This window comes from Chelon labrosus (assembly GCF_963514085.1).
Source record: "Chelon labrosus genome assembly, chromosome: 23".
NCBI classification, from domain to species: Eukaryota; Metazoa; Chordata; class Actinopteri; order Mugiliformes; family Mugilidae; genus Chelon; species Chelon labrosus.
In genome coordinates this window covers 13,723,581-13,747,098 of record NC_140356.1, presented here as the reverse complement: position 1 = coordinate 13,747,098, position 23,518 = coordinate 13,723,581, and the positions used below count along the sequence as shown (strand labels likewise).

General features: G+C 45.6%; 1 protein-coding gene across 2 annotated transcripts in view; it reads right to left on the bottom strand.

Annotated features, from left to right (window-relative positions):
- The window catches only part of sema3aa (sema domain, immunoglobulin domain (Ig), short basic domain, secreted, (semaphorin) 3Aa), a 29,639-nt gene extending 7,682 nt beyond the window's left edge, over positions 1-21,957 (bottom strand). The window contains exons 1-9 of one of the 2 annotated variants that reach the window (XM_084573205.1): positions 21,317-21,957; positions 9,232-9,392; positions 7,899-7,961; positions 3,707-3,826; positions 3,225-3,315; positions 3,020-3,139; positions 1,154-1,296; positions 892-1,006; positions 717-786 (exon numbers count right to left, since the gene is read on the bottom strand). In XM_084573205.1, the coding sequence (XP_084429331.1) occupies positions 717-786; positions 892-1,006; positions 1,154-1,296; positions 3,020-3,139; positions 3,225-3,315; positions 3,707-3,826; positions 7,899-7,961; positions 9,232-9,392; positions 21,317-21,422 (989 nt within the window). In that variant the 5' untranslated portion in view covers positions 21,423-21,957. Of the gene's footprint in view, positions 1-716; positions 1,007-1,153; positions 1,297-3,019; positions 3,140-3,224; positions 3,316-3,706; positions 3,827-7,898; positions 7,962-9,231; positions 9,393-21,316 lie in introns of both variants that reach the window. The other variant, XM_084573204.1, reaches the window with a different exon arrangement.
- Positions 21,958-23,518: the final 1,561 nt, after the last annotated feature.

The following is a 23,518-nucleotide window of genomic DNA, read 5'->3' as shown; positions in this document are numbered from 1 at the left end:
ATTCATCATCATCATCATCACGATAAGTGCCACCATCTGTGCCATTTCAACTCACTTATCTTCCTCGCCCCGTGCCTTCACCTCTACACATGCTTCAATAGAGCCACACCCGGCCCCTGAAAACCCCATTCACCGACTGGGGCGGCGGCCAGGAGAGAAACGTGGGTTCCTGCTAAGTGAATATCGTGTTTCTCTCGCTCCCTCCCGCTCTATAATCTGATTTCCCCCACAAGCCTGCCAGGGTTTCAATGAAAAGGGGGGGACAGGTAGTGAGGAATGGGATCGGATAAAAGCAAATCTCCAGTCCTGAGATGGAGGGGAGGTTTTGCTTTCGGGAGGGAAAGCAAACCGTAACACACCCTTAAGTGGATTACGGGAGCGCTGTCTGGGAATTTGATGGCGGCACAGTTAGTCGCTCGCTTTGTGTCGTGTCTTTCAAGAAATAAAAATAAAAAACGGTTGAGAAACTACAGATATGGAATAAATGATGCGAGGCCAAAGGAAATATGAAGCTTGAGCGTTTTTCAAATACGGAGGAAATAACTTATCCGGGGGACGGTCAGCCGCTGAACACATATAAAGCTCTTTCTGATCTCCTAGCAACAAATCAACAAAACAAATGTGATACCACTGGCGTCCGTTGAGCTATTTGAGAATTGGAGCCCTTGCTCGCGCACTTTGGAGGTCATCGGAAAAGGATCCGCTCATGATCGTACCTGGATGTGGTGAACACGGCGTAGATGACTGGGTTCTTCGGGTCCTTGGAGCTCATCAGAAACACATCCTCTAAAAAAAATAAAATACAAAACGATGGATAAAGGTTTCCTGTCGCAGTTTGAAAGAAATCGAGGTCATGAATTTGCTGAGAGCGTGTAATGAATAAACTCTTACGTAGTTCGTCGAAGTGTGTGTCAATGCCATTGACCCCCGGGACTGAACACATTAGCCGGGCCTTTAGAAAAGTCGTCCACTTGTTCACCAGGCTCCTGTGGCCTCCCATGTCATTCTGCAACGGCGTCAACACATTTCTATAAGCTGTCACCTCAATACAAACTGTACCACAGCTGCAGATGTGTAAGAAATATGCAAGCGACGTGGTTTTGTTCCTTAAAGCGCTGTGATAAGGATTTTGTTTGGTTGTGTGTGTTGTTACCTTACACAGTTGTCCTATCCTGGCAATGGTTGCCTTCCCAGTGTGCTCGCCATCCATGGCGTTTTCTTTGAAAAACAAGAAGATCTTGTCGTCTTCGGGGTTGTCGCTCTCGGGGATCAAGTGCACGCCCACGAACCTGGGGTCTGGGAGGGGAGACGTGAAAGAACGTGAATAAAGCAATCTAACCTCTGTCCCTGCGACAATCCTTTCGCCCCTATTTTACGCCTCTGAAACCAATCCCCCGTGATATTCTCCAGTCACGGTTCAGCAATAACGGCCATTCACTTTACCCCCGTGGCGTCACAGTATCTGACTTTACCTTGAAGCAAGCGCTCCGAATCCAAATCCCACATAACCCCACATCCTCGCAAACACACATGGCTCTGATTGTCCCGGGCAACGCTTGAATAAATGTATCTTGACTTTAAGCTCGAGCGGAAATCAAAGCGAAAACGGAGGAGCCAGGGCTATGAGGGGCCGGGATATCTCTTGAAGTGAAGGGGGCACGAGGCCTGGGGAGAAGTGGCCGTGGTCGCCAAGGCGTCGTCACGCCTAAAACGAACCTCAGCCTAAAGCTCGGGGGTTAGCTGGAGAGAAACAAGCAGTGCCGTGTTACACCTCCGAGGCCGCTTAGGAAATAGAGTAGCTGTGAAAAAGGAGAGAGTGGCCAAAGTGGGAAGCAGATTTATAAGCCTAAGAGGGCGCAAGACCTCTGGTATGAATCATGTATACACCACTCACTATTGTGAATATGTGTCTTTAAATCTACGCCTTCATTAATTCATCTGTGGAAACGACCACATGCAAAACCAGGCTGCCGCGGCCAGTGCTGCCAGCCACAAGGGTTGTACATTTTATTAATTCCCAACAAAAGGCCAATTTATCCAGAGGGGCTTTAATCCGACATTCATTTGACTGAGAGGCCATTAAAAGGTGAAGAGATGCGTAAATAAAATCCCTTGAATCAAAACCGTTTAACCCTAAATCCTTTTAGAATCAGTCACTATTAAGGATTCATTCCCAAGTTTCTCTCTTGTTACATCTGAGTACCATGTAACCTTGTTGATAAAGGCTCAATAGAATATCCCCACCCAAGTAATCCATGCAATTACAATCCCTTCTTTGTGGAGAAGGCGTCGGATTTTGCCGAGCCGAGCGGATACAATCCCCGGCGTATTTGTTTGAACAAGGTGAAAGATCGATGGGGATTAACGCCGCAACAATAACTTCTCCTTTCTGAATCGCTCTTTATTAATATGTCACAGCAATCAGCGCCCGCAGAGGCCGGGGCTTGTGATTGTTGACGGTGCCGGGGCAGGTGGGGTTGAGGGGTTGAAGGGAATCGAGGGGGGGAGGAATTTGACTCCGCTGCAGGAAAACAGCTGAGAGCGGATTAGTTCTGTGGGAAAGAGGGGGAAAAAGGGATGGCACAGCTTGAGGGAAAGGTTCAAACTGACCTTTTGTGGCTCCCATAAGTCCTCTGCGGTGCCGAAAGATAGCCAGACAGACTGAACAGTCAATAACCCCCTCACTGCAGCGCTAATCTTACTAGCGCAGGCACAATCCAGAGACTTTGTGAATGGGGCTGTGATATCTGATGTCCGCACATGAATGGGAATGATTGCAGACTTGAGGCTTGTGAGAGAATTTAAAGCTTCAAAATCTGTTCAAAAGCTCAATGGTATGTCCCCTCCACCGAATAATAGTCAATAACAAGGGTTTACTCCAAGAGTTTCCTGAAAAGCTGAGGTGTATAAAGACCACGGTTGCTCAATTTTACCATAAGAGTGAAGTTTGTGTGAATGTATGTTATCTAGTTTTTGCAGTAAAGCCAGGAAAGGCGAGTTTTTTATTTTTATTTTTTACCATTCAGCCATCTTGAATCATGCTGCTCTGTTCTGATTGGATGATGATCTCCCAGGGTACGGAAAATGGCAAAGTCCCTTCCCATGAAGTCGGCGGACGTGCCGGAGTACAGCTCTCCGTCTGACAGAGAGAAATCCCAGTAAGTCACAAATGAAATCGATACCGGCGGCAGAGAGAGAGACAGACAGAGAGAGATCAAACTCACCAATCAGGAGCGAGGCCGAGAGCATTTTGGGGTCGTAGGGGCTTTTCCCGCGGCCGTTCTCGAAATGCGGGGCCAGCCGAAAGATGTTGTCCTGCGGAGGAGAGGGTCAGAGATCAAAAAACGGGGGCCAATGAAAGCCGCATTAAGCCCGGTTAAAAGTACATTTATAGCCGCTGTTTCAAGTTGCGGCGTGTTCTCGTTACGGTGTGCTGCTTTTGGACAATCTTTTTTACACTGGGTTGCAGCTCTGCTTTAAAATCCACTCATCGCTGGTGCACTGATTAACCTGCAGACCTTTATCAGGATGACTGATTAAACCTTCGCGTCGGAGGGAAGGTGTCTAATATCCGGAAACTGAACCATGCACTTTTCTCCCCAAACAGAAGAAAACACTAATGAGACCCTTTGCATTACTTTACTACCCAACTAGGATCTGAATCAACTGATTAAAAAGTCACATTTGGTTACGTGAAATGCATTACCTCTGCCCTCTTGCCCATTTCCAGAAAAGCACAGATGGGGTGGAAGGCTCCCGTGCCACAGATGTACAGATGGGTCTGGTTGAAGGGCTGGAGCACCCGAATGAAGTTAGAACACTCTTTCTAAAAAAAAATTAGAAGAAGACAACATGAAAACCTGCAACTTCTGGTGATTTTTATATACTGAGACATACAGCTGGCAGAGAGATTGTAATGCAATTTAGCGAAAAGCGATACCTGTCTTTGTTTGCGTTGTAATCTTACCAGCGTCGCATATGAAGCCGTGGCGATCTTTATTAAAAGGAGTTTTAGCAGAAATTACACGTTGCCAATTTCCTCCCCCATATCATAAAGTTCACATGTGAAAATAAAAGTTTTCAATCTGAGAGAGATCTCCTGAAAACAGAGGCTAATAGAAAGAAGAGAACGACACGAGGTTGGAGGAGCTTTGTTGGAATCCCGTTTAAAGCGGGGGACTTTCCAGTTGGTTTGGAAAAGACTTTAAGTCTCCTTCAAGGAAATCCCACCTGTAAGTCAAATCAGGCACCGCGGCTCTTTAATGACCCATATGTTTGAATTTACTGAGGGTATTTGGGTTGGCTCTCCGGTACATGTTGATAGTCCCAGCGGTGTGAGACTGTTTATTAGAGCGCTAATCAAGGGGACTGGTTAATGTAGGAGGCTTATTAGCCGCCTGGAGGAGCTGATTTGGGCACATGTGTTTAAGAGATTAGGCTGGGGTTTACCTAATTATAAATACACGCTGAATATCCACCCAACAAATAAGAACACATTTGCTCTGGGATTTGGAAACGCGGTGCACACCACGCGCAGGTGGCCAAATTATCCTCCTCTCTTCCTCCCTTTCGACTCGTGTATCTGTTCAGCCTTTCAGACTTCGCAGACGTTCTTACTTTGATGACATCCCTCACGTATGAGAAATAAGCCGACGCAGGCCTTCACGTTGGAGTGATAACATTTTCCAGTGCTACACAGAATTAACTCTGGGATCGTACACCGCAAACCGTCTCCAAAAACAACTGGGTTATTATTTTTTTAAAAAAGGAAGAAGTTGTTGTTTCAGCTTTGACTGTTTCTCGTCTTCGGTAATGCGCTTAAAGGGGAAGTTTGACATTCTGGGGAAATGCACGGATTTGGTTTCTTTCACGGAGTCAGATGTGAAAATGGATCACACACACAAATCTGTGCGCTCTCAGTATGAAATCCGGAGCCAACACAGCTGGTTAGCTTAGCATGCTTGTTAGCTAGCCTGGCTCTGTCCGAATGTTTGTTTTATCTGTGCAAAAAAAAAAAATGTAAAAAATCAAAAACAAAGCGAAAATTTGTGGTTTCACGGGAGGTTACATGACGGATAACTTCTTGGCTGAGTGCAGAGACTTCCTGAAATCTGTCTTCACCGTAAGCATGCCAGGGAAGCTCCTCCAATTGTCTCGAATTTCCCAAGTTGGGAAGTTGTTTTCTCAGACTTTGGTGCGTACACGTGGTTTTAATTTGCCATGTGGGATCAAGACGGATGCGACAAACAAGATGTACTGCATTTTATGAAGGGTTCATGGCCGTTTCCAGTATTTGTGTGACAACAAGGAGACGGGAACAGCTCAGGGAAGCTACGACATGTGGGTAATTTAAAACACATGCATGCTAATCACAAAATGTCTGGAGGTCTGCATGGTGTTGGAGAATGTAAGACATGGACATGCAGCCTGCATTTACCAAATTTTGCCAAGGCTTACATATGTTTCTTAATAAATCCTGATGTCAAAAAACTCGCCAAGTCGTGTAACCGATTCACAGACTTTCCAAATTGTTGTTATGGCTCGAGTCACAGTTAATTTACCAGAATTTTTCTAGTCCAAAACTAAGATTTGCAGCTAATGCTAAGTTTGTTTGACTAAACAAGAAAGATTTGAAGGTTTTGTTACGTTTCAAAAGAGCCAAGTTAGCTAATTCAGCGTTTCCTGTCCTTGTTCCATGCTAAGCTAGTTAGCTTAGCATGGAACTGGTGGTAGCTTAAAATTACCTAAGCAGACACATGTGTGGTATCAATCTTTTCATCAAACTCTTTGCAAGAAGGCAAGCAATATCTTGTCCTAAACTAACAAACTATTCTTTTTTAATATTAAAATATAAAGTTTTGTCATGTCTGTGAAGATTCACAGTCATCCGGGTCATGGAGGTACATGAAAAATAAAACTAAAACAGCTTGAGTTCTCTTTCACTGCTCGTCCAAGTGGCTTCTAAAGATCTAAATGACCGGTGGGGAGTTAAGGTTTTTATTTGGAACATCTGAAACCCACATGACTCCGATCTGTTAATGACCCAGTACTCACCTGCAATTATAGGACGCCGTTCAGATTAACCTTTCTCTTTTTCATGATTAGGCGGCTCTCTAATGACACATTAACGCCCAGAAACCCTCCACTCTCGGAAGTCTCTTGATATTATAACATGCTAATGGGCTTTTTCAAGCATCTTTTAACTGTTATCAATCCCTAATAAAATGTGCAGCCACAGCCCTGTTGAGTTTGCACAGAGAACGACGGAGCATGCTCTGTGTCTTGTGGCTGACCTCAACCCTGCAACCCTGTCTGTGTATCCATGTGACTTTATAGCTTAATGACTTTACCCTCTGTGTTTCCTATTGCTGATCAGCGGGAGCACACCTCCCCCCCCTTATTACACGCCCTTATTATATGCATTTCATCAACTCCTATAATCCATTCTAGGGTCAGGCCCTGTTTAGGATTTTACATGCCCGTCTCAGACTGATTATATATGCGGTAGGTGGGTCGCACCTAAACACTGACAGGCGTTAGTTATGGTCACTAAAACAAGCGGCTCCGTCTTGCCATCAGGTGAAAAATGGCTTCCCTGATCACAAACCATGTCATTATGTGAAAACCACACTGCCCACAGAGGATAAATGAGTCATTATTGGATCATATTTATGACTCTCTTTCAACTGGGGGTTTAATGATGCCTTTCCATGAGAGGAAAGCGTGGACAGATTTGTATATATTTGGACGAGTTGAGTGAATTTTGAGATAATGCTGAGGCTTCTAATTGAACATGAAAAATGCGCTGGAAATGTTATTATTATTTTTCCCTTTTCATGTTGGACGGCTAATCGGAAATGACATCAGGCCGTTCCACGAAACCGTAAATCCACGCTCCAGCATCTGAACCCTTTGTTCAGTGAATCAAATGCAACAATCTGGGCCGTGTTACACACATTCATTCTGCCCGGGATAGTGATACAGCCATCAGGCATTTCGACGAAGGGGGCAGCTGTTACATTTGTTCTACGGCTGTAAAATGTGGTTTTGAAAAATGCTTCACTTTAGGAGCTCTGAATGCTTTAGTAATGTCCTAATCAAGGCCTCGCCGTCTCCGCTCTCACCGCCTCATTTTCAAGGGTAAACATTTTCACAGCACGCGAATACCTCATCGCTGGATTCTGCGCGATTTTGTGCTGCCGCTGCACACTTTACCCGCTGCGCGAGGGAGCAAAGGTGTAGCGCTGCATATGTGGTCGTGACTTTGTGTCTGCGTTAGGCCCCGGTGGAACGTCTGTGATTTAAAAGGGACTCTGTGATTCGGGATAATCCTAAAACCCTGCAGCCCTGCACTCGAGACTCATCCACCCGTGAAATTAAGATCAGATACAGCGCAGAGAGGGCCTTTTCCCGAACACAAAGATAACACACATCAACACCGGCATGCACGCAAACAAAGTCTGCAGCGCACGTTCGCAGGGGTCGGACATGTGAGCTAACACGCATAACAGATAACGAGAGCTCAAACAATAAACTCCCGCATAAAACACGCACACGAGCGCGCACATAAACATACTCCCAAATTTAAACTGTGCATCACATAAACAAACAACCTCTGCGTCACTGTCCTTGTGCCAATGACACGCTGCGAACAGCTTACAGTGACCAAACATCTGCTGTTCAGTGCGTTTGTGTGTGTTTAGTTGTCATTGAGGGATGGCCTTTAGAGAGTACAGAGTGCCAGAGGTGAAACTGAACGCGGCGGTTTTACCAGAGGACGTTCAATGCGGCCAGATGACCAAGATAAAAAATAAAAAATAAAAAAACAATACAGATATTCAAAGATATAATTCGGCTAACGGAAAGCAAGCATGGTGCCGTCGTGAACGCAGACTTACCCCTAGGTCTTTTCCTGCCCACTTGCATTCATCCCTCTTAGAGGGGGTGGCGGGCCACGCAATCTGTGCAAATGAGAAAAAGACAAAGTCGCGTCACACTGGAGGCGGAGAGGAAGCTTTGGATGTTGTTTTAAGAAAGAGGAAGGCAGTGAGTCAATGCAGTGAATCAGAGAAGCGAAACATTTGTATAATTCCTGGAAAATGACTTTTGATTTATCATGTTTTAGATTGATAATTCCCCTCGGTTCCCCTTTATTTCCTCGTTAGCGCTATCAAAACCACATGTTTGTACAGATGACAGGAGAAGGTGTTCCAAAATCTGTGTGCGTTTTATGCATCTGAATAAAATACGTATGAATATTTGCTTCTATGTTGCACTCGCAGTGTCAAAACAGGCGTTTTTTCGCAGCCTAAACAGGGGATCTGGTTCAAATTGAAGCATTTAAAAAGTTCTGCGGTCGATATCCTCAGCATAAGGTTGTACTTTTCACTTCAAATATAAAGAGAAACCGGTGTTTTGCTGCGTCGCTTTGGAGGAGATCGGTCTCATTGTCATCCGTCTGTGGCCTCCGGTGTCACATGAATTACAAAACACCCATGGAGCATATGAGTGTGCATGTGTGTGAGCTGTAATGAGTAAGGGAACGATTATGTGCTCAAAATATATGGGTGTGATTTATTTTTTTTTGCTGCTGGCCACACAGACGTTGATGGACAATGGTAATGTATGCACCCCGTGTCCGTGCATTATTCTAGTTTTACAACACACACTCCTCATTTCTATTCCTAGACTTTATCTCTTCTCTGGATCAGCTGAGTTGTCCTCATGGGAATGTGCGTTGCACATTTCAGGGGTAATTACATTAGATTTGCTTAATCACCGCTTTTTGGCCTTTATCTCATAATGATGCAAAGAGGGTAGAACAAAAGAGCGAAAAAAGGAAAGAAAAATTACAAATCCGTGCCAAGGGCAAGAGAATTCGGAGGCGTACGCCGCCCCTCTCTGCATTGACTATGTATTTTTCCGCACTTTCATTCCCGCGTTCAGCTCCCTGCAGCCTGCAGGCGAGTTTGTGTCAGTCTTCAGCGTCTGTGATAGCAGCCCGAATCAGATAAAAAGACTGCTAACCTAGTCCAGGTGGAGTAATGGAATTACGGACAGCCTCGTCTGGACGGAGGCAGACGTTGGGAGGGATGGAGGGAGGGGGGAGAAAGAGACGGGAGTAATGGACTCCAGAGGGAGTAGCAAAGAGGGAAGAGAAAAGACCTCTTACATGAACCAATATATGTACGAGCTACAAGTCAAGAAGAGCGCCGCTCATCGGGTTTTTACCTGTTTGTAGTCTCTGTTAATATTGACGAGGTCAAATGAGAAGATGTGATCCTCAGCTCCGACCAGCAGCCTCCCTCGCTCCTCATCCAATAGGAAAGTGTCGTAGCTCGAGCTGTTGGCCAGGCCATTGAAGGTGACAAGGTTACTGGACTCTAACATCTCTGAAAGAGAAGAAAAAGAAACAAAATGCAACTTTGAATGCATGAAAATGACTGAACGACAAAAGCAAGCGCCTCATTTCTACCGTACCAAACATAACTTCTAAAAAAGGTAAATAAAGTGAAACTATGTTCAACACATAAACCCTCAGATTAAATACAGTATGAAATCCTAATCATTCATTCTTAAAATACCACTCAGTAGCAGTGAATGTTTTCTCCAACCCACGTTTTTGCTTTTTCTTTTATTTTCCCCCAATCACGGCGCCCTGTTGTATGAAATTATAATTAAGAAAATGTCATGTTTCCTAAATTGCGTCGCCGCGCAATCATTTGCACGCGCTTACATACGGACGCACGTCAGTCAAGTATAGCGTGAGACATTTTAAGTTGAACACAGCATGTCCCAATCAGGGACACGGTTCAGGCTGTTCAGCCGTGTGATTGGCTGAATAATTCATGTGCAGTCGGGGACCAGGGGAGACGCTTTGTGTAAGTAAGAGCGTGTGTGGGCGTGTGCATGTAACTGTAAATGGGTTATTATGTAAATTAACATTGAAGAGCTTGTGACTGCACATGTTCTTCGGAGAACTGTGGCATTGAGGTGCGCTAAAGTCCTGAAGTACGAACTAATAACATGTGGCCCGGGCTTAATGAAAACATGAGGACTTGGAGTACGGGTTAAAGTCTAGTCAGACGGTCAGTTAAAGTTTAATCACCAAAGAGGAGCTCCATCAACTCTGAAGGTTCAACCATTACAAGACCAACAGACCATACCTCCCTTCCTCAAAGGTAACACATGTTTATAAAGCTTATTTGTGTCACTTAAACTTCTGCTATAGTGTATCAAACATTTGCATTACTCTTTAAAACTATGCATAGCAAGGTATTCTTGAGGGGTGTCCACAAGAGACCATGTAATGTTCTTCTTTGATGATGCAAAGTGGGCGTGTACCAAAGTTGAACCCCCTGAAAAACAGAAAAAGTTCTCATTTACTTAAATTCCTACCACCAAATTCACGATGCTGACAGTGGGCTTGGAGCTTTTGGTTAACCAGCTTCGTCCATACCCTAACAACACTCTTATGTTCTGCAAAGGGTGTGAAATATGCGAGAGGGTTACCGAGGCAACCAGAGCCCGGAAGCGTCCACTAGCGACCGACCGTCAGCTACAACGCAACGGGTGACGAGCGAACTCCCTTACGTGTGGATGGAGCTTTATAGTGTAAGGAGTAAAGCTAGTAGTGGTCAAAACTAGGGGTATGGCCAAAGTTACAAATGTAACCATGGTTCTGTGAATTCTGTATCTTCAGTTACATATCCCCAGATCCACTGTGGGATAAAACTGAAGGATTATCTTATTTTAGGAAGGGAAACTCTACGTTTAGAGGAAGGACTACAGCCGAAATCGATGACAAACACAGATTTCCGTTGCTCTAAAATATTAACGTCTGATTTACTACTACGCGGCCGAAAATTGAATGAATCCATTAACCATCTGCTTCACGAGGAATACACAGCATGCTCCGTGTACGTGCACCACAGGTAAAGTCTTCTCAGCGTCAGATGAGGCCTCATCCATCATCATCAGTGTCGCCACACGCTGTAGCACGGACACACAATATAGAAACCAGCGCAAGCCTGCAGACACAAATATGTACACTATACTGTATATAAGCACACACGCACAAATACGAGCGTGCAGTCCGATGGATTGTGATCTCCCTGCTCTCCCCACAAAGCTCTGATTGACGGGCTGCTATAGGAGCCATCTGCGCCCACTCACAGTGTGTAAGATCTTGGACATCTGCGTCTACATAAAAGAAGGGATTGAAGGAAGGGGAGATGGAGGAAGCGGCGTGTCGACCGCCTCTGCTTGTCGAGCACTCGTGGGGTGGATGAGGGCTACGAGAAGGAGCGATCGTCACCTAATAAAGACGGTTGCAGCTCATCTGCGTCAGTTGGACTTGTGGCTTGAGGCTAAGTTTGAGGCTAAGGGAATGCGTTGGGTGGGGGCGGGCATGAATGGAGGTCTGTGGAGGATCTGTACTGTACCACAGATGGGTTGAGCGTATGTGTGTGGGTTTAAGTATGTGTAGGTATCTTTTCTACGCTGGCCTTTCCGTGCACGCCAACATCCTGGCGTTCCCGTTTATGTACAACCTCAGAAAATTAACTGTACAAGGGTTTAATGTTTAAGTTTAAGCTGTGTTGTTTTGTCATCATTTGGTAGCCAATCAGATGTCTCCTTGTTCTGAGTTGACCAATAAGATGAGGCATAGCAACGTCAGGAAATGAGTTCAAGAATGGACGTCAGGAAATGCGATTTCCAGTCCAGAGAACTCCCGAGGAGGTCCTCTTATGTTTCAGCTATAAAGTAACGGAAAAAGCGATGGACGTCGCCGCGAGCCAAGCGAGCAATAAAAATTGGAGTGAATTGAAAAAATAAATAGTTTTGGGTCAATGAAAGAATGTAAATGTGAAAAAAATATGTCAATAGAAGATGAAGATACCAGAGGGCATCTGTTCCAACAATCCTCAGTTCCCGTTCGTTTGCCGTCTTGGCTCTTTACGAGACGAGCCTTATCATCTGAAAGTGAGCCGAACCCAGGAGGCGTACAGCGGCCCGGCATCTGAGGTCCGTCACGAAAGGTTTCCCCCAGATGGGCCAAGGCAAAAGGGAAAAAAAAAAAAAAAAAAAAAAGCACAGGCGCGCATATTTCAACACGTGGTGATCTCTGACAAAGACAAGGTTGGCCTGTGCACACAGAGGGGCTTTATCCGGGCTGGGATCTACTGCGGTTTGGAAAATCAGAGGAACTGGGGCGTGAGCACCTAAGGACCTCCAACCTAAACACAGACACGCTCGTTTGGAAATGGAAGCACGAGAAGACAGAGAGCGCACAGCACAGCTCATACAATAGTAACCAAGCACAGGACGCGGACGCACACACAGGAAAAGCAGGTTCAACGTGAATTCATTTTAAAGCCGACCACACCCTTAAACTTACATGCATATATTAATACTAACCTAAATGTATACACTACATTAGTTCTCCCTGAACACACACACACACACACACACACACACACACACACACACACACGTCTACCTAGTCTTGTAATCCAATCATAGTTTCTGCTTATGCAGCATGAAATAGTGGAACAGTGAGCGCACTCAGCAGCTTTCACCTCGACCACACTCCCCGGCCTCGGACCCCTTCGACACACACACTCACACTCACACACACACCTACAACTCCCTTCATGTATGTTACACGCCACGTGCCCCCTCACCGCACACAGTCTGCTTACACTAGAGCACGGAGAGACATTAAAACACCACATCGACTTGTGCGTTCGCATGCTCTCCGCTCTTTTTTACTCTCCGTCTGCTCTCTTTCACTCGCACATTCTGCCTTTCACACATATTTAGGCACAATGGTCTATGCAAACAGCTGCAGACACGCACACACAAACACACACACACGCATGCAAATACACACCTGCGCGCGTGTGAGAATCCGTGCAAGCGCTGACCCGGTTCAGTTTGTAGGAAGTTTATTGTTTTATCATATTTGTGAATCCACATATTAGACCGTGGTTATACGTCTTCATTTTTTTTTTATATTCACGCATGAGCATACACTGTACATTCAAGGCCACGGCTTGCAACCCGGCAAACACGAGCAATTCATTCAAATAAATTACGATTCGTCCCACTGTCACGCTCCATTATGGAAAATAACCTGGCTCTTGTCTTAAAAAGGGAGGAACAAATAAAAAAATAATAATAATGATAATAAAAAAAAATAAAAAAAGAAGAAGCTACATTCAGAATTCAAGTGCAATTGTCTATGGAGTACTCTTCACTCCCCCATTCTAACAAACACGCAGGCGTTTCAGACGCCTACATGCCACGCAATAGCGGAATAATGAAACGGCGTGAAAGGAAAAGGCGACAGGGCATTAAATTGTGTTTATCTGAGTGTGTGTGTACGGGCGGCCGAGCCGAGAGTGTGTGCTCTTGAGCGACGGGGATACATAAAAAGCCCGACAGAGGAAAACACTTGACTGAGACTCAACAGATGGATAATATTCCATTAAAATAATGCGGCTCTTTTCAAGTGTTTTTCTTGCTCTTATATACAGCGGAGGAGTTCTCAACGTAAGATTGACGAGATTTACTCGTTTACTTCCTGTTGGCTGACACTGATTTCTTCTTTTTTTTTTACAGTGTACGTCTGTGTACTACTAAAGACTCGATTGACGTGAAGGAGGAGGAGAGGAAAGAAAATTGCAGCTCAGAAGGGAACTGGTGCAGAGAATTGCATGAGTTCATCCTTCAAACACAGGGCCGGCTAAAAGCAGAGAGTACAGTAATATGTGCAGCGGTTTGCTTTCTTTTCTTCTCCGTGTGCGGTGCCGTATACATTTAGCCGGCGCTCGCGAAGGCGTCGGCCGCAAAACACAGGTGTCAGGGTGCAAGAAGAAAAAAAAAAAAAAGAAGAAAAAAGACGAGGCGGCCGCCACCGCCATGGAAATTTGCAGAGAGCTTTGCTTAACAAAGTGTTCAAATATTATCCTAAGCTCAAGGATATCCACACATGCCTCAAAAGTAAGTTCACCTCCCTCTCTCTTTCTGTTCCCCCCCCCTCCCTTTCCTTGTCTCCTCGTAAGCACAGTAGCAGGTGTGGGTTGGTTTCCATGGCGACAGCCTGTATAACCCAACCTGGGTCCGTCGGATTTCTCATTCAGGTGCGGCCGAGTGACAGGAAATGTGCTACCTCGCACACGATGAAGAAGAGCTCCCATGTGCGTTTCAGTCCTTAAGACTGTGCATGAATGAAATTATTTTCCACAGCCGCACTAAATATGACCCAGATTTTCTGTTATGGTAGAAAGAACTGGTTTCGTTTAAACTTAATTTTCTATTTTTCAACCACAAAATTCAAAGTCGTTTACTTTATTTTATGGGTCATTTTTTTTTTAATATGTGAATGTGACTCAGTGTATGTTTAAAAAAAATAAGCGGAGGATATGTATCAGAGGGTCTAATAAGGAAAACGTGAGCACATCCAAAACCATCGAGTGAATCTATGAGCAGCCTAAGTATGTGTTGAATTTCGCCATACACCGCCATTTATCTCTCTCAGCCCAAATGCTAGACTCGCATGTCACCGCACGGCATTCCTGTTTTCTCTCAAGAGAAAGAGAGCGAATGCAGTCTGCTAGGAGGTTTGACAGGAGGAAAAAAAAAAAAGAGAGAGAAAACTTGAAATTAGGGATAATGACAGCAAACTGAGGCAGAAACATGAGCGCGGATGAAAAACCGAAAAATAAAAAAAAATGCTCCCATAGAACGAAAGCGGTCGAATATGGAACCATTTCATTAGCGTGTGTCTCCTCCTGTCATTGGACGGCTGGACCACAGACCAGCTCTGCGACCACAGACGGCTCGAGGCCTGGCCGTGCCTACCGCAGATAGCCCACTCACACACCACTAAGCGCTCGTGCTATAAGCAGGCTGCTCAGTTTCTCATTACTTTTAAGGAAAGCACACACAGACACACTGCATCTTGTATGTAAACACAACCCCCCCCCCCATGCGAGGTTGTTTAAATATGAACAAACAGGCAAGACGAGCCACCCGTGTGCATCCACGCACACATTCACAAATCCCACAGAGAGGAAGAAGAAGAAGTGCAATCGCCAGGCAGTTTGATGGATGGACTTTGAGAGGAACCAGGCTGTGGTTATCGTGGTCATGTCTGGAGCCACTGCCTGTTAGTGCAGCCTGTCAGCTGCACGGTGTAGCTGAATGTCAGCCCTGCCGTTTTATTACAAATTAATGAGGCGAGGCTACAGATCCCGACGCGTCCCGGGCGAACTGTGACAGCACAACGCGCTGATGCGACGGAGACGCTCCAACACAAATCCGCGGGCAGAAGATGCACAATTCAGCTCCGTTTAAGCATTGTCTGGCGCTACAAAAGGGGCTTTTGTGCGACTGCGTGCATTTCGTCAAATGCATTTGCACTGAAGAACTACACTTAATAAAATCTGCCAAGAGTTGAAATGTGACATTTGAGAAAACCCCCATTTTCTTTTTCTGTCGCTCATAAAAGGCAACAATAGCAAGCTTGAGAAGAATAAAGCAAATTGCGGCTCAAATTAATGACATTTAAGGCACTGATATTTCAAGTTGACCCTAAATTTGGTAGAGTTTGACTCAAATCATGTTATAAATTAAATAAATATTTAGCAATCCTGCGCAAAAATGATTAGACACTCCATTTCGTTAAGGTTTCTGTTAGTCTGCCGCTCCCCTGTCTTCGCCTGTTGTCTATCAGTCCTTCCGCCCGCCTTTTCGGCAGAGATGTCCCCCTCATTTGTAACACGACTCTGCTCAGATTGAACGGTGCACCCTTTCTCCATCTGACTGACAAGACTTAGCAGGTGGCGGGACCCATTCATACCCGCGGTTCAGCAATCTGCACCACGCTGTAACCCAAGCCTACATCCCAAACACAGATGCAACGACACGGGATATTTCTCCTGCGTGCATGCCCGTACAGCGCTTATGTACACACACAGACAAAATGCACACAACTGCAGCGCGCTGCCTCCCATTGTGGCCTTCCAGCACGGCTTGTGTTTGAACAGGAGTCGGCAAAGCGGTGAAATAAGGGAACGTTTTCACAGCGGCTTCCAAAACCAACTTTGAAAGGTCAAAGAATTACCGCTGCACTTTAATTGCCCGCCTTGCATTAGCTGAGCTCGCTAACAGCAATGAAAACAAGTGACAGATCTTTGAGGGATTTGATGAATGGGTTTTTGTTTTGCAAGCGAAGTTGTGTCATTGCACAATTATCTGTTTGGGTAATGAGTGTCAGCACGAGTACACGCCGACGATCATTCATTATGCCATCTTTCAACTTGCGGACTCGGGTGGTGGGAGCTTACTAAACACTGCGGTCAGGCTTGTGAGTCAGCGTGAGGAAATGTAATATATTCGGATGTAACATAGGGGCACAGTCGGAAAGCAAGCCGCTGCAAAACATTGGTTTATACTATTGGAATGTGGCTGTGTGCGAGCAAAGATGAGGGTAGTTCAGAGTGTGTGGGTGGTAGTGTGTCCAAATAGAGTTGAAAAGAAGGATAGCCAAAAGATATGTATCAACTGGGCTGCAATCAAAGAGACAGGAAAGGGAGACAAGCGAAATACACACACACACACACACTGGCTGCTTGAAGATTGTACTTAGGGTCTGCGGTGTTGTGGTTTCCCCCGAGAAGCGACGGAGCCGCAGGAGAGGGAGGAGGGGTAGGGAGCGAAGAGCGATGAGAAAGAAAGAGAAAAGAGAGGGAGACGGAGGGAGGCATCTCCAAAGTTGGCGCGTTGCGAGAACACCTTGTAATTATCTGCATCCGCTCTGTCAGCCTCACCCCGCAGGATGGACAGCAGAGAGAGAGAGACCGAGGCGTTCTGATGCTCGTCCACATATCAAAGAATAAACAGAAGAAGAAGAAGAAAATAAAAAAAAAAACACGCCGACACACATGCAAACACCCACAAACATACAAACTACATATTTTCATAGGCACGCCCGCACACACATGGGACACGCAGACGGGCTTATTATGGGACCGAGTCCAGACTGCGTTGAGTGCGGTCCCACACCAAGCGTCTATTTTGAAGGGTTGCAAGCCAATTCCAGATTCCCCGTCTCTTTCTCAGTCTGTCTCTCCTCCCCAGCTCCACCCGTCGAGAGGCCGCCGCGATGGCATCGAGAGGTCATACGGTAGGGTAATTATCAGGTTGTTTAACGAGACGCTCAGAGGTTTTGAAGTCCCGCTCGGCGGCTCGCTTTTTAAGCAAACAAAAAGGTCCGTGTGTCTCCCAGCAGAAGTGTTTGCAATTCACCGTGGGCTGCATGTGCCTGGTTTGACCTTTAGGGGTCAGTGTTCCTCCTGATGGCTACTTAACGCAGCATGAAAGGGGCGCTGAACGCTGATTTGTGTCCGGGAATGTGACTGTGTGCAGGCATGTATTCATTCACAGGAGTGCACTGTTGTTTTAAGCACCTGCAATTCACGCAGGTGCTGAAAAGTTATGAAATATTAAAACAATATAAACTGATCATTTTAACACGTCGAACTTCGTGCTTTTGTTGGAAGGTCCTATGCAATGGTGCAACTCATTTTTACCTAGAAGAGAGCTTCCTATGAATCCTTTAAGTATTACTGCAACGTCAACCTGTGATGGAATGAAATCAACATGTGTAATATATTTGCCAAGCGAGATTATTTCTAACTTGGACTTGAGTTTCACCTTATGCCTCCCTCTCCTTATGTTACCGGTCGGCGAGGCGAGGGAAGTAAGCGCTATTTTAGTCTGAAGGAGAAGAGAAAATCATTAACTCTTGTGATCATCGTTCTGTCCTCTCCGCGAAGCCAGATCCTTTTTTGCCGAACGTCTAACTGACCCCGCTGGGAAATCATTTACTTCCCCCTTCGCTCCCGCCGGCCGTCCCACGAGGGGTCATTTTATCTACCTGTCTCCATTTCTCAGTGCTTTCTCCCCTGGAAACTGCTCACTCGGCAGTCGTTCGCCTGTCCTTTACGCTGGGGCGGGAAATCGCTCACTTTTGTGTGACTACGACTCCCTGGAGGTGTGTCATCAGCACTCGTTTGAGACTGATTTCATGGGACCCCCGCTTGATGATCCGAATCCCAGAGACTGCAAGGGCCTTACTCCTGGTAGTCAGCCTCTAATGCGATCATCCCATTTAAGAGCTCCTCTCGAGTTATTTGACCGTCCTTCCCAGGAGGATTCCTCCTCATTGTTTATTTGCCTTAATTACTATGCTGGCTTCGCTTAGGGAGAGCGCATGAGTGACACTCCACCAGCCTCCCTTCCTTTCGCGTCATCTACTGTACGGCCTTTCCTTCATTAAAAGCAAACCCCGTCCCCTCCACCATCCTCCCTCCCGCCTCCCGTCCTTACGTCCGCCACGGTGTGGGTGTCAACCGAGCGTCGTCTCCTGACAGACGTCAAGAGAGCCGTCAAACACCTGTGGGCCTCGAGACACAAGCGCAGACGACGGCGAGCAGTGACACACAAAGAAAGTGGCACACTCTCATGCCTTTACACCCCTCTACACACGCACACACACACACACAAGCCAACAGCAATCACACATAATTATAGAAACACAGATTCAACAGCACAATAAAAAGACACTGGTTTGTGAGGAGCGCGCACAAAACCAGGTGTCTAATTATATGAGGACATGCAAGACCTGACACATTTTTGCCTTGCTGAAACACACGCACGCACACACACACACACACTGAGACACCACTTTACAGTCTAAGGGGAGGAAATCACAAGAGAGGGTGTTGAGTCCTCACACCAAGACGTGGCAAGAACATTCACACACACATACATAAACAGCGAGCAAAAAATAATTGTGCATCCACCAAAGTACGCCTATTGTGCGCTCCTTCCCCGGCGGACCTTCTCTCTCGGCTTGTCGACGCGCATCCATCACTCGCGCAGTCAGTCAACGCCGACTTTGACGCCCGATGACATATCTCTTGTCTGTTACCGTTGTCGGCGGCGTGTTCGCTTGTCAGGCTGAACAGTGGAGAGGATCACAAAAGGGGGCAGGATGGGGAACTGTAGTTCGAGTTCTTTGAACAGATGGTTGCGTAAAGAAGGGATGACATTTTCCCCATCGTGCCTTCAGGCTTGGCTTTGTGTGAACTGATATGATGGGGCCCCGGGGACGTATGACTTGTAGCAGGTAAGTTCAGCTATGATTCTTTCCAGATTCATTTCGTTCATGTGGTAAATGTGTGTCATCACCTATGGCATCTACACTGAAGGGCTAAACTACTAAAGACACGCACACTAGTATTTGTTGGTCAAAATGCTATCGTCCGACCAAATTGTCAATGGTCGGAAAGTCGCTAGTTTAGGAGAAAAACGCTGTGTCAATAGATTCCGAGACCGATCTATAATTTCAAGACAGCAGGGGTGTTTTTGTGAACACCCCCACCGTTTTCACAACGTTGGACTCTTCCAATCTAATGGAGGCTTCTAGAGTTTTAAGCTATTGCTAGCTAGTCACAGAATGTACGTTACTCTGCTCTAAACTCAATGACGCCACAGCAAAGACGTCACTCAGGGCGGGCGCACTTATTATTATTTTTTTTTTTAATGGATTACCAGAAAGTTAAGTGTTAACTTTCCACTTTCACGGTTCAACAACAAAGATGGCGTATCAGCTAGAAGCACTAGGCTAAATTGTTAGCGTTAGCTCGGTGAACTTTTGTTGTGGTTTTGTTTGGGTTAGAGCTAACATTTTAGCATTACATAATTAGATTTAAACTATTTAATATATTGGAAATATGATGTTTTTATGTCTATTTATAATTAATTTAAGCTAATAATGCTACACTGTGTTCGTCACGTCAGTTTGTTGAAGAGTAGGTACAATTTCAAATGACAGACACTCACTTTGGTTGCCTACTGCCCTAATTTTTATTTTGGGCTTGCAAACATACACATTTGGAAGTTGAAAGGGTGATAAAGAAAAATATACTGCCCCTAAATTACAACTTGCACTCCATCTAAAAGAATAGAGCATGTCATATAGCAGGCCTCTAACCATGAGTTACACTAAACGTCTGGTCTAAAGATAGAGAATGAATTAGTGACAAACATCATATTCACCCTCTCCGAGAGCGGAATTGGATTTTCCCTCAGCACGGACTTAAAATTGTCTGAAAGCTTTTGGGTGACAGTCAAACACACAAGGGGACTTTCAGCCGCACGTTCTCATCTGCGAAGACGACGGCACATCAGCCCGTTCATAAATTTTCAGAGGGCATGTTTTGCGAACGAAACGGGACTAAAATAAGGAATCCAGAGACCACACTCCCAGCCATATACTTTCGGTCATGTTTTAGGACAAAGAACCACAATGGCCTCCCTCATTGACATTAAAAGAAGAAGAAGGAGAAGAAAAAAAAAAAACCCGTCCCAAAATATGCCAAAAATGTTGCCGGTTATTTCTAGCCGAGATGAAAAGTCTGCTATTACAAAGAGCCTGATTTAGTGTAGGGTGTGAGAGAGGAGATGAGACAGAGAGAGAGAGAAAGAGGGAGGAGGAGGAGGAGGAGAGGAAGAACCGGCGCTCCGCAGTCTCCCCTCAAAATAACACAGAAGGAGAGAGAATAACATGTTTGGTGTATACGTCAAAAACTTACACGTGCACGATATAAAAAGGAAACACAACTCCCTTTCACTCTCTGTCAATTTAATGCACAAATCAAAATGCATTTAAAAAAAAAAAAAAAAAAAAGGAATCCAACTGTTGGATCCATTTACATTAATAAGAAGTCGAGAAACCTGCCTGGCCCCTTAAAGGGCTCTGTGTCATGACCAAAGCAGATCCCCCCTCGTTTTTTTTTTAGGGAGTTTTTGGGACAGAAGCCATTAAAACAGAGGCTCCACTGCCTGCTCGGAGCACTTAACAGGGCTGTACAGTGCAAGCAGAAAGGGACAGCACAAGAGGAAAATTGGTACAGGGGCCAATATATACATTTAACTTCAGGCAAGAGCCCTTCCACGGCATATGGAACCAATCTGACTATTTCTAAGGAGAATTCGGAGAGACAGGCAATACGGGGGAAGGAGCGAGTTAATGGGAGTAGGGAAGGTTAAGGAGAGAGTTACTGACCAAAAGGGAGAAAGAGTGCACGGGTCCAACACAGAGGCAGAAATAGATTCATAGAAACAGAGGAGGGAAGAAGGGAATAGATGAAAAGGAAAGCATTAAAGAAAGAGCACCCATAGGCAAGAAAAATACTAAAAGCACCAGCCACTACAGAGATAACCTGGAGAATGGGCTTACCCTTGTATGACAGCTTTAGTCTGGGTACATTGTGCTTGGGCTCAACTCCTCTTCCCGGCTGCACCGCCCCGCACAGCAGCACTACAATCCCAAGCAGGTAATCCATGGTGCTGGAGTGCTGCTGGCTGGCCTCCAGACCAGGGGGCACTCACAGCCCGACCAGCGCCCTGAGATGAGCGTCTTCCGCCTTGGGGGGTACTCAGAGCCTGGGGAGTCCCTCCGTGTTGAGCCCCACAAGTAGAGGTTCCTGGGGAAGGGGAGGAGGGTGGTGAAAGAAGAAGAAAAAAAAAAAAAATCCCGGTGGCGCTCCCCTGCTCAGAGTTGGGAAAGGGGACCTGTGCGGTGTGAAGTCGGCGGCGGAGGGGTGCCGCTCACATGGCTCCCCGTGTGGAGGTCCAGGCTATAGAGTCCCTTGGCTTATCTGTGCTTCCCCCAGGTGAAGGCTCAGCAGTGCTTGCTTCAGCTTGGCGTGGCTCAGATGAGAGGTAGAGGCTGTGCAGAAGGTAAAATCAGAGCACTTATCCACAACAGTAAGGCTATCCTTTTTCTAGAGCTTGTTGTTATTATTTTATTTTATCTCTTGCTGTCCTCTGGCTTCTTCTCTGTGAGCAGACACTCACAGCAACCCTCTAATCCTTGTGTGCAGCTCCACCAGACTGCGAGAGAGGGAGAGAGAGAGAGAGAGCTACACCATCCACAGGAAGGGAGGGGAGGGAGAGCAGCTGAGTAAGAGAGAGAGAGAGACGGGGAGGGAGCGCTGGAGGGCGGTAGGACTTGAGAGCGGCGATGTAGAGAGCCAGTGAGGTGGATATTGTGAATGGTTGGGTTTTTATAACGTTGACTCTTCCGCTCACATTTCCTCCTTTGTTACTCATCTGTTCTTAACTTCCTTTCTTTGTTACGACACAGTCTTGCCCCGACTGTCCGTCATATATTCTTTCTCTTCCCATTGCTATTTAATTCACTGTTTCATCTCTCAGTAACCCTTTCACCCCCCCAGCCACCAACTCAGCGAGGCCAGTAAAGCCCATCACCGTGAAGTAAAAGCACACGACACATTGAGTTTAACAGGGTTCTGGTCCATGAGATTTAAACAGACATTTTGGTTTCTCCCAGGGATTCTTCCATTTTTTCCACTGTTCTCTCAAGTCTCACAAGTTGAAAATTTGGGTTTTTTGCAGGTTACATAAAAGAGAACTGTTTCACTTTTGTTTGTACCTGTTGAAACCTCTTGGGATGTCTACGCCCTACATTTTCCAGTAAACTCAAACTCAAAACTCAAGCTCAAGCCACGTTTGAGGCTTTTATTGTTTAAAAAAACTCCTTCATAAAACTTAAAACTTGCTCAGTCGCATATTTTCAGGAAATTAAGCGTCCTCGTGTAATAAATCATATCACAGGTATCATTTTTCTTGACCATATATCTGTTTTAAGTTAAAACACGCAAGATCGACCAAGAACAAAATCATACCACAAGTTCAGGAATTTATATTTTAAAGCTGTTTTTTTTTTTTTTTTTTTTTTTATCATCTAACACTTGTTTTATACGCTGCAGCTGTTTCAGCAAGAGGTCCTGATTACTAGCCCCCAAAATGTACGGTTTCCTTTAAAAAGGAGCACAAATGTAGTAACGCTACACCATTTCTTTTAAAAATGCAAATGCATTGCCGAGCACCGTTTGGAGTTCTGTTTTGCAACTTGGGATTGAAGTGGGAGGTTAGCAAGACTCGGGATGGATGACACAGATGAAGAAAAGCAGTCACGCTCCGAAGAAAATCCTAAGAAAATATATCAGAGCCAGACAAGATAGAACCGACTTCTATAGTCGTCGTAACTCGTACAACCCCCAAGCCCCACCTTCGACAGCGTTATGAGGAAGATGAAAAGGTTTCTCTATAATGTTCAAATCGCTTCTATTATCATTTCTAATACAGTTTCTTTCTTTTCAATGAGTTAAAAGGAACACTGAGCATAAATTACCGGAGTTTTCCCACACAGAGCATATAGCCGTTGAGTGTGTCTTATCCAGAACAGTTACGGGGGAACACATGCTGGTAGTTAACCTGCATAGTCTCAGACAGATCCTGTCTCTGGTAAAGTCATTCACATCAGCAAGTCAGGTCAACAACACCCCCCTCCTCTCTTCTTAACCCCCTACAGCCCCTGCAGGTGCTGGTGTGTGTGTGTGTGTATGTGTGTGTG